The following is a 9,884-nucleotide window of genomic DNA, read 5'->3' as shown; positions in this document are numbered from 1 at the left end:
CTGTGCTCTGACCACTAGACCCCACTCCCCTCCCAGAGGCAGGAACAGAACCCAGGAGTCCTGGCTCCCAGCCCTGTGCTCTGACAAAGCTGCCTCTCTTTGTCCTGCGTGTTCCCATCCCCTGCCCAGCCACACAGGAGGCCTCAGGAAGATGTGCTGGCGCAGTAGGGATGGGCAGCAGGGGCCCCGAGGAGACAGGGACAGAACGGGCCCCACCAGCAGGGGCTGAGTAATAAATAGAGCATCAAAAATACAAATTGTCCGACAGTGGCCGGAGGATGGGGACGCCCGGCGTCCTGCCCAGCCAGCACCCAGGGGTTGCCTCACCTGGGCACCCGCCTCGCCAGCCGTGCCTGGAAAAGCTGGGCCCGTTGGGCCGAACGTCCCTTCAGCATCCGGCAGGTGCGGCCTGCGCGGGATGGGCCTGCCACTGGAGTTGTCCCCTGGCCACCCCCGCGTCCTTCCCCTCCAGCCCTGCGTCGGGCTCAAGCTCCGGCGCACCCGGTCCAGGTGGCCCGAGGCAGGCCCGCAGCCCGCTGGGGAGGGCTCTGCAGAGGGCCGAGGCGTTGGCAGTCTCCCCCCTGCTCTGGGCTGAGCCCCGAGGCCCCGCACGGGGCAGTCCGGCGGGGCTGGCTGGCTATACCAGGGCGGTCCGAGTGTCACACCGTCCCATGCTGGCGGTGCTGCTTTTCCGGCGCAGGCCGGGCGTGGCGACGGTGCCGTGGCCCTCGCTGGGGCAGCCGTGCTGCAGGAGGATCTCGGCGCACTCCTGGCTCCCGGCTCGCCTGGCGTAGAAAAGGGCCGTGTGGCCCAGCGCGTCTCGGGCCTTCACGTCGATGCCGTACTGCGGACAGAGAGGCGGGGATGAGGGGCGCGGCTCCGGACCAGAGCTAGCCTGCCCCGGAAGTGGGCACCAACCCTCCCGGGGGGATCCCGGAGCCAGGCATCGCTATGGGATCGCCCCTCCGGCAGGTGAAATCCCAGGCTAACAAGCAGCCAGGGGCACCGGGATGTGCCGCTGGCTCGGATTGGCCACCCCGTATAGGTCTCTGGGGACCCGCACAACCAGTGATGTCACAGACCTTTCCGGAGCAACAGGCCGTGATGTCACAATGCTCAGGCTATAAGCTTGCTCGTGGCTGGAACGCCCTGCAGCTGGCATCCCGGCCCCGCAGCCCACAGTGCCAGGGGGCCCAGTGTGCTGGTCCCTGCTTGCTATGAGCGAGGGCAGCGGATCCCCCAGCCCCCCTTGACCCAGGCAGCCGGACGTACCCAGACCAGCAGCTGGGTGATGACCACATGGGGCAGGTCGCAGGCCAAGTGCAGGGCCGTGCGCCGGTCCTTGTCCCCGGAGCAGGTGTTGATCAGCTCCTTGGTGCTGTGCGCCAGCAGCAGCAGCACGGTGCCCAGGTCCTTCTCCTGCACGGCCCGGAACAGCTGCTGCCCCAGCGGGATCTCGGGGCTGGGGAACGGGGCCAGGAACAGCCGCTGCTCGTACTTGGCCCGGATCCACGACTCCCGCTCCTCCCTGCGGCGAGAGACGCACACGGGCGGTGATGTGTGCCCGGCGATGCAGACAGACTGGGCAGAGACGCAGAGCCCAGAGCTGGGTACCCCCAGGGGCCTGGCAGTGCCCAACCCATGATGCCTGCAACCTCCACCCCCCAGCAGGCTGGTAATGCCCATAGCCTGGTGCCTACAGGGTCCTACTAGGCAAGAGAGGACTGTTATTTCCAGGGGACTTTCAGCATCACCCCCTCCTCCCCCATTCCTGAGCCATTAGCTGTCACCCCCAGGAAACACCGGCCGAGTGGCAAACCCCACAGGGGGGGCTGCACTCTCCCTTCTCTGCCTCTTTCCCCAGTGGCTCCTGCCCAGCCCCCGGGGGTGGGCATGGGGCTGGCACATGGGGCGGGGGGGAGGGCGCTCACCGGGACGACTCGCAGGTGGGCTTCCGGCGTCCCTGGGTGTTCTTCTCCCAGATGCTGTTGGCCGTCTCATTGCCGATGGACGTCAGCACCAGGGTGAGCTCCAGGGGCCAGTCGTCGAGGTCCAGCGAGCGCACCCGCGACAGGTGGGTGCCCAGGTTTCGGTGAATGCCCGAGCACTCGATGCAGATCAGCGCCCCCAGGTTCAGGCTGGCCCAGGTGGGGTCTGGGGGGAGGGAGGGAGGAGAGTTCCCCATCAGCGTCGCGGTCTGGGAGACAGCCGGCCAGGGAGAGCCCCCCCCCCCGGCACCAGCCTCGCTGCCGCCAGCCCCCCCAGGAGTGAGACTTACTCGGTGCCCCGCAGTCCACACACAGGGAATTGCCTCTGGCGTTCCGGATGGCCTGGATGGCTACCGCTTCGCTCTGGCTGTCCATCCGGGCCTGCGGGGAGCAAAGCGGGGGGGGGCAGTTGGCCAAGCAGCCGGGGAGCTGGGAGATCCCGGAGCCAGGACATTGACCAGCCCCCCGAGATGTACCCCAGCGGAGGCCATGGGGCTCAAGGGGAGCCACATCCGAGCTGAAACACCCCCAGTTCTAGTCCTGGCAGACCCTTGTGGGACGTCAGCGGCACCCACCTTGGGCTCCCCCTCTGCTCAGGGGTGAATCGCTCCCTGTGGGAGGGTTCCCTACACAGATATTAAAGACCCCAGAGAAAGGGGTTTGGCCCAGTTCCACCCCCAATACAGGGTTATGCCGGGAGCTGTACACTTTGGCCGCTGTCCTCCAGAAGTGGCTGCATTTCCCTCTCTGAAGGGACTGACTGATGGCAGGCAGGGCTCCGCCCAGGTGGCAGGGCAGGGCAGGGAGTTCCCAGACTGTCCTGGTGGCTCAGTGGCTGGATGGCAGAGAGAGGACTTTGGGAAATGCCCCAGAAGGCGGCTGGCCCTGGGGAGCAGCTGGGGCCGACATACCTTGTTTTTGCTGCTCTCGCAGCACTGCAGGCTGGCCAGGATCTGGCTCTCGATCGCCTGGACCCAGGCGTCCCTCTCCTCGAAGCTGCCGGCCTCGAAGTGCCATGTCTGGCCCGTGCTCGACACAATGATGAACTCAAAGTTCTCCTCCTCTGCAGAAGGGAAAGGGAGCCCCCAGCCCGGGGGGGGGGCGGAGTGTCACCACCTGGGCACCCCACTGGAGCAACCCACGGTCAGGCTGGGGGAGGTCTGTCTGCCGGACAGGGGGCGCCAAGGCTGGGCGTGAGGGGCTCCCTGCCTGGCCGAGCACCCCCCTGCTTCCAGGTTTATTTGTAGGGAGGACCCAAAATACCCCTTTAAAGGAGCTGGGGCCAGCTGGGTAGTGTCAGGAGGGAGCTGGCAGCTCGGTCGCGGGGCGGGAGCGCCAGCAAAGTGGCACTTACCGCCCCCTGCTGGCCAGAGGGTGGCTGTGACGCGGGGGAACCCGGCTTGGATGAGCGTACAGACAGCATGCGGGCATGTAGCTAGCTGGCGGGGCAGGGGCCAATGGCAAGTCGTCAGAGCAGTGCCCCTGCCTTCATCCTGTGCCAGCCAGCACTTTTGGCATTGGCATGGAGCTCGACACCCAGCTGTCTGCCCTGCCCCTTGCCCTGGGTATGGTCGGGCTCCTCCCCGCCCCGGGGGGGGGGCACCGGAGCCAGGCGGCCGGTGGCACCCCACGATGGAAGCACATCGACATGCATGAGTGACACCAGCACCGCGTGACGGCCGCTGCGCGTTACCTGTTTTATAAATATTTCTTAAACTACCAAAGGTTTTTAATTTCCACATTTTGCGCTTGGCTGCGGAGGGTCCGGGGGGGCGGCGGGAGGCAGGAGAGAATAAAGGGAGACAGTCAAGAGAAAAAGCCAGAAGATGGGGATCCCACCCGGGGGGAGGGGAGGCAAAGCGCTGGTGGGGGAGGGAGGAAGCTGTGAGCGGTGTGAGCCCCCCCCCAGGAGAGGTGTGGGGAGAGCTGTGGGGGGCGCGTGCTGGGAAGCCATTCGCAGAGCGGGAATGAAACGGCGCAGAGTCTGGCTGTCAGCATGGGCCGGTATCGCCTGGGCGTGCTGCTCTGGGCTGGGCGTACCCCATGCCACGCTGCTCTGGGTCAGAGTCGCCCTGCCCCCCCGGCTCCGTGGCAGTCCTTCCCCGCCAGGGCGGGTCTCCGTGGAACCCACTCCTGTCTACACACAAATCGCGCTAGCCCAGGGCTTGGATCCAGGCTCCGGACCCCCCAGGGGTGGAGGGTCCGAACCGGAGTCAAGCCGGGACCTGGGGTTCAAGCCCTGTTGCTTTGCAGTGTAGACGCAGCCCCACTCGTGCCCTGGGAGCCCACCGAAGGTGTCCAGGAGTCCCACGGGCCGACTCTCTTTGTCCTCTCCCTCGAGGGCCCCCGGACCCCCCCCTTGCCCCTCCCTGCTCGGCTCTGGGCACTTTCAAGGCCGTTCCCAGGGTGCTCTGGGGCCCCCGGGCCAGGAGTGCTGCTCACGAGGCTGCCAAGGGGCGTCTCCCTGCATTAGCGCGGCGACAGCCTCCCTCACCTTCCGCCTGCCCCGTCGACCCCTCAGTTTTCGAGGGGGTCATCAGCTTCTTCCGGCGATGCTTCTTCCTGTCAATCATGGGCGAAGGAGGCGGGTCTTTGCCTCCGGGGCTGGGACTGGGGCTGGACACCCCTTCTCCGGCCGGGGACCCCTCTGCAGAGAGACACGGGCAGGAGAAGTCACCCCATGGCCCCCACATCTTCCGACCTCCCCGGTGTCCGGAGAAGCCCACTGGCATTCTCAGGGATTGGGAGCCAGCCACCCTGTCAGGCTCTGGAGAGGGATTTCTCGGGCCCCTGGGCGTGATCGGGGTTCCAGGTTCAATCTCTGGGGTCCTTGGGCAGCATCAGGCCTGAAGCGTCAGTGCCTCCATCACCAGAGGTCCTGCTGGGAGCCCAGCATGCCCCACGGCTGTCACGTACCCCCCAGTGGCCTTCTCTGCCCCCGCTCTGCTCGCCGGCCTTTGGCGCCGGGTGCCGGGAGCTGCAGGGGGCAGCACCGAACCTACCCCCGCCGGAGGTCTTGGCGCTGGCCGCCGAAGCGCAACGCTGGAGGGGCCGGTCCGCCTTCCCCGGGGCCTTGGCCGCTTGTTCTGTCGGGATGGTCAGCACCGCGGGGGAGAGGCTAGCTGTGGGGGGAGAAGGGGAGCTGAGGGGTCTCCCCAAGGCGGAGGACCTTGGATCCAGCCGAGACAGTGTGCTGGGCCCGTACGATGAGATATGGACCCAGCATGCCAGCCAGCACCGGTGAGCATGGCTAAGGAGCAATCCACCGGGCCACTAGGTGTCACCGTTGAGCTGTGTTAGACAGCTGGGCATAGGGCTCAGGCTGGGGGGGCCTGGAGTCACCCTAGAATGCCAGACCCTCCTGGGGCACCCAGCCCGGCCTCCCTCCCCAGAGAGGGCCAGGCCCCCTTGGGCCCCCCCCTTTGCCCCCCCCCCCCGGTGTGCCAGCCTCCCCTACACACACGAGCGTCAGGCCCCCCGCCTCCCCCACTTCCCTGGGGGTGCCAGGCTGGCGCGGCAGCAGGGAGACCCCCAGGCTGCCCACCACCCACGGTCCAGGTGCTGACGCCCCGGCTGGGAGGCGGCCCAGGCTGGGTCCTCGCACCCAGCTGGGCCCTGTGGTCACTTACCGCCACCCTCGGGCGCCTGCCCCCCGCTCACGTCCCGCACCAGGCCGTTGATGCTGGAGGAGGGGCTGCAGGCGGAGATGGCCCTGGGGGGGCGCTTGCCGGGCACCTTGACGGTGGTGCGCAGGAGGTCCATCACCTTCCCGTGGGTGCTGTGAATGTAATCCTAGGGGGAGGGGAGAGACGGGGAGTCACCACAAAGCCCCCGCGGAGCGAACTCCACCCGGCTCTCCGCCCTGCGTGCCCATCCCCACGGCGCCTGGCCCGGCCCCGGTCCAGTGTCCCCTCTCCCCTGGCGGGACGGTGCAGACTGGGCGCCCGGTCCCGAGTGTTGGCGCTCAGCGGGCCGGGGGAGATGGGGAAACCGGGAGAGCCGCTGAACGAGCCACACCTGGCGAGGGGTCTGGGTGCGGGGGGGCATGGCCCGGCACTTACGTTGATGCTGGGGTGGTAGAAGAGGAGCCCGTTGCAGGATAGGGTCACGTATTTCTTCTTCCACTCCTTGTTGAGGGAATTGCCGCTGCGTTTCAGCAGGAAGCTCTGTGGGGAGTGGGGCAGGTTAGCCAAGGCCGGGGGGCGTGTGGGGGGGTGCGGGGTTCCTCCAGACTACTGCCCACGTCAGGGGAAGCTAGCGGGGTGACTCGGGGTGCAGCCCACAGCCCAGGGGGAGGGTGTGCTCAGTGTCCCAGGGACCAAGCGACTGCAGTTCCCCCTCCCATATGCTATGGTGACGGCACCATCCCTGGAGTGACCCCGTTGCCTTCTGGGGGTGGGGGTCACACTGGGCCTCATCCCATGGTGAGCAAGGGGGACTGCCCAGCCCCGAGCCACCTCCTCCCGCCGGCCTCGGCACGAACCCTGTGCCTTTCCCGGGGCTGCCTGCCCGGGGCCGCAGAGTGCGTTATCCATGCCAAGGAGGCCCCCCCTCCTTTTTACGAGCGAGGCTGTGCCAGGTCACCCAGCCGGTCGGTGGCTGAGCTCGGAATAAAACCCAGGTCGTCTGGGTCCCGGTCCAGTGCTCTGTGCACTAGGCCACCGCCTCCTCTCAGGGCCCCCCGCAGCGGTATCCAGCCACGACCAGGGCTGTGGGTCATCCTGCATTCGGCCCAGGCTGGGTGTGGCACAGCCCCGGGCCTCAGCGTGGCAGGGGCTGCTGCCCGGGGGAGGTTCCCCGCGTTCATAGCTCACCCGTGCTCACCGGACACCCCTCGCCCGCCGTGGTTATTGGGTGCCTCCACCCAGCGCAGGATCGAGACCTGGTCACCGCAGCGCGCTGGCTGCGGCCGGGTCCGCGCGGAGCTGCGACCTGCGCTCCCCAATCCGTCCCCAGGCTCAGCGGGTGGATTACAGCCAATGCCGCTTACCCCCTGGCATCTGGGCAGTCAGCCACTCCGGGAGGGCCAGGGAGGTGGAGACAGTGTTTGCCCGCGTGTGCGGTGGGCTGGCTGGGTGCTCCCCGAGTCGGGGTCAGACCCCAAGCTGGACATGCACGAATAGCAGGGAGGCTGGGCTGAAGCCATCAGAGCTGTGTGCATCCCCGTGGGTGTTCCTGGGCGGGCATGTATGTGCCGGGCTGTGTGTGTGTGTTTGCTGTGTGTGTGTGTGTTTGCTCTGTGTGTGTGTGTGTATGTATGTGTGTGTGCGTGTGCGTGCTGTACTGTGTGTGTGTGTGTGCTCTGTGTGTGTGTGTGTATGTGTGTATATGTATGTGTGTGTGCGTGTGTGTGCTGTACTGTGTGTGTGTGTGCGCGTTTGCTGCGTGTGTGTGTGTGTATGTGTGTGTGTGTGCTGTACTGTGTGTGTATGTGTGTATATGTATGTGTGTGTGCTGTACTGTGTGTGTGTGTGTGTGTGTGCGTTTGCTGTGTGTGTGTGCTCTGTGTGTGTGTATGTGTGTGTATGTATGTGTGTGTGTGTGTGCTGTACTGTGTGTGTGTGTGCGCGCGTTTGCTGTGTGTGTGTTTGCTGTGTGTGTGTTTGCTGTGTGTGTGCTGTGCTCTCTGTGTATGTGTGTGTGCATGTTTGCTGGGTGTGTGTGTGCTGGGTGTGTGTATGTGTGCTGTGTGTGTATTTTGCTGTGTGTGTGTTTGCTGTGTGTGTGTGTGTGTGTGTGTGTGTTGGCCGGGTGTGCATTTGCTGTGTGTGGCAAAGGAAAATCCTGGGCACACCGTTCGGGCACGGGGGGGGATGCCAGCTGCCACGGGACGAGGTGGCCGGGTCCCGGCTGTGCCCGCGGCTCTCACCTGTTTGATTGGGATGGCGCGGCCGCTGCCCGTGCTGTCCCCTCTGCTGTCCAGGCTCCTCTTCTCCGAATCGCTCCCCCGGCGGTTCTGCAACGCCACAAGGAGCCCTCAGCAAAAGGAACACGGCCCCCAGGGGGCGCCACTGAGCCGGCCCCAGGAAACACCACTGACCTGTCTGGGAGCCAAACCCACATGCCTGTGCCCCACCTTCCCATGCGTTCCCAATCCCCGGCGGCTGTGGGGCGTGGCTGCAGCCCACGGCGGTGTGTGGCCGGCAGCGGCACGGGGCTCCAGGGAACGGCACCATCAGCGGTGCCCGGGCGGGAGCTCTGGAGATGGGAGGGGGGCTCACCGTGAAGAGGCTGGTGCGGCGCTTGGCCCCGCGGTGCAGGGAGCTGGGGGTGCCGATCCCGACCGAGCCTTCGCTCCGCAGCTCGCGGTGGCTGATGTTGGGCGTAGACGGCAAGGAGGAGGAGTAATCGCTCGCGTGGCCTCCATTACTGGCCTGGAAAAGAGCCCCGGGCACCGGGCGTCAGCGTCCCCCTGCCTGGAGCCGCCCGCTGCCCATGGGCCCCTTTCCCCCTGGGCCACGGAAATGCCCCCGACGGGCTGGGGGCCAGGGAATGCAGTGAGCATGTGGGGGGTTAGGGGTTCGAGGGGCGGGGGGGGGAGCCAGGACTCCTGGGGTCTGTCCCCAGCTCTGGGAGGGGAGTAGGGCCTAGTGGTTAAAGGAGCAGGGGCTGGGAGTCAGGACTCCTGGGTTTTATTCTCTGCCTATAACCCCCCCGACACACACACTCCCCCAGGGCCAGGGCAGTGCCAGCTCTGCCTATACACCCCCAGGGCCAGGGCAGGGCCAGCTCTGCCTGTCCCCCCCCCAGGGCAGTGCCAGCTCTGCCTGTACCCCCACCAGGCCAGGGCAGTGCCAGCTATGCCTGTCCCCCCCCAGGGCAGTGCCAGCTCTGCCTGTACCCCCCCCCCCGAGCCAGGCTTGTCCCAGTTGCCCCGGTTCAGTGGGCAGATCGGGAAGGCCTGGGCATCGCGGTGCCGTTGGGGCTGGAACTGTCCCGCCGCCGGCTCCATGAAGGGGGCTGCAGGCCTGGAGGCGGCTGGGGCTGGGGAGGGGGCGCCCCGGGTGCTGCGGTGCCCCCTGCTGGCTAAGGGAGGCGCTGGCTGGCCGTACCTGTCCAGGATGGATCCCGCCCACGGGGGTGGAGGCGGCCGAGTGACTGGGGGTGCTGGGCAGGGACTTGCAGGAGGCCAGGAGCTGCTGCTGCTTCTTCAGAGTCACGACCTTCTGGGCGACTGGGAGGGGAAGGAAAGTCCCATGAGAGACAGGAAGCCACGCGTACCCCCCCGAGGGAGAGCCCCCCCTACCACGGCAACACAGACCCCCTCCGTGGGAGAGCCTGCCACGGCCACGTGGACCCCCCCGAGGGAGAGCCCCCCCAGCCACGGCAACATGGACTCCCCCCCGTGGGAGAGCCCCCCCCAGCCATGGCAACATGGACTCCCCCCCGTGGGAGAGCCCCCCCCAGCCACAGCAACACGGACCCTCCCCCGTGGGAGAGCCTGCCACGGCCACGCAGACCCTTCCCCGAGGGAGACCCCCCCCCCAGCCACGGCAACACGGACACCCCCCCGTGGGAGATCCCGCCCCAGCCACGGTTAGAGGGACCCCTCAGGGGGAAAGCCCACCCTAGCCACGGCCACAGGGCCCCCAGCCCATGGGAGAGCCTGCCCCAGCCATAGGGACCCCCAGGGAGACAGACCGTCCCAGCCACAGCCACTGGGACCCCCCGGGGGAGAGCCCACCCCAGCCACGGCCATGGGGACCCCTAGGGGGAACAAACCACCCCTGCCACGGCCACAGGGATCCATGGGGGAATAAACCACGCCAGCCCCAGCCACGTAGAGCTGCCTGGGGTCCTGGCCCATGTAGAACCAATGTGAATGAAATTGTTTTTAGTTATCCTGTAGCATTGTAACTTCTGTTCACCATTTCATAACACTTGCCATTTTGCCTA

General features: G+C 66.8%; 1 protein-coding gene across 1 annotated transcript in view; it reads right to left on the bottom strand.

The window, feature by feature from the left end:
* Positions 1-637: 637 nt before the first annotated feature.
* The window catches only part of AGAP2 (ArfGAP with GTPase domain, ankyrin repeat and PH domain 2), a 32,098-nt gene continuing 22,851 nt past the window's right edge, over positions 638-9,884 (bottom strand). Inside the window, exons 8-20 of the mRNA XM_026660728.1 lie at positions 9,041-9,162; positions 8,210-8,362; positions 7,858-7,944; positions 6,050-6,154; positions 5,618-5,780; positions 4,991-5,110; positions 4,483-4,635; positions 3,682-3,741; positions 2,900-3,051; positions 2,279-2,369; positions 1,932-2,154; positions 1,273-1,528; positions 638-844 (exon numbers count right to left, since the gene is read on the bottom strand). Of these exons, the coding sequence (XP_026516513.1) occupies positions 638-844; positions 1,273-1,528; positions 1,932-2,154; positions 2,279-2,369; positions 2,900-3,051; positions 3,682-3,741; positions 4,483-4,635; positions 4,991-5,110; positions 5,618-5,780; positions 6,050-6,154; positions 7,858-7,944; positions 8,210-8,362; positions 9,041-9,162 (1,892 nt within the window). The remainder of the gene's footprint in view (positions 845-1,272; positions 1,529-1,931; positions 2,155-2,278; positions 2,370-2,899; positions 3,052-3,681; positions 3,742-4,482; positions 4,636-4,990; positions 5,111-5,617; positions 5,781-6,049; positions 6,155-7,857; positions 7,945-8,209; positions 8,363-9,040; positions 9,163-9,884) is intronic.

The sequence above is a fragment of the Terrapene carolina genome, unplaced genomic scaffold, assembly GCF_002925995.2.
Source record: "Terrapene carolina triunguis isolate 2854851 unplaced genomic scaffold, T_m_triunguis-2.0 Scaffold836, whole genome shotgun sequence".
Classification (NCBI taxonomy): domain Eukaryota; kingdom Metazoa; phylum Chordata; order Testudines; family Emydidae; genus Terrapene; species Terrapene triunguis.
Note: the sequence above shows the minus strand (reverse complement) of the source record. Positions and strands in the feature narration are given on the sequence as shown.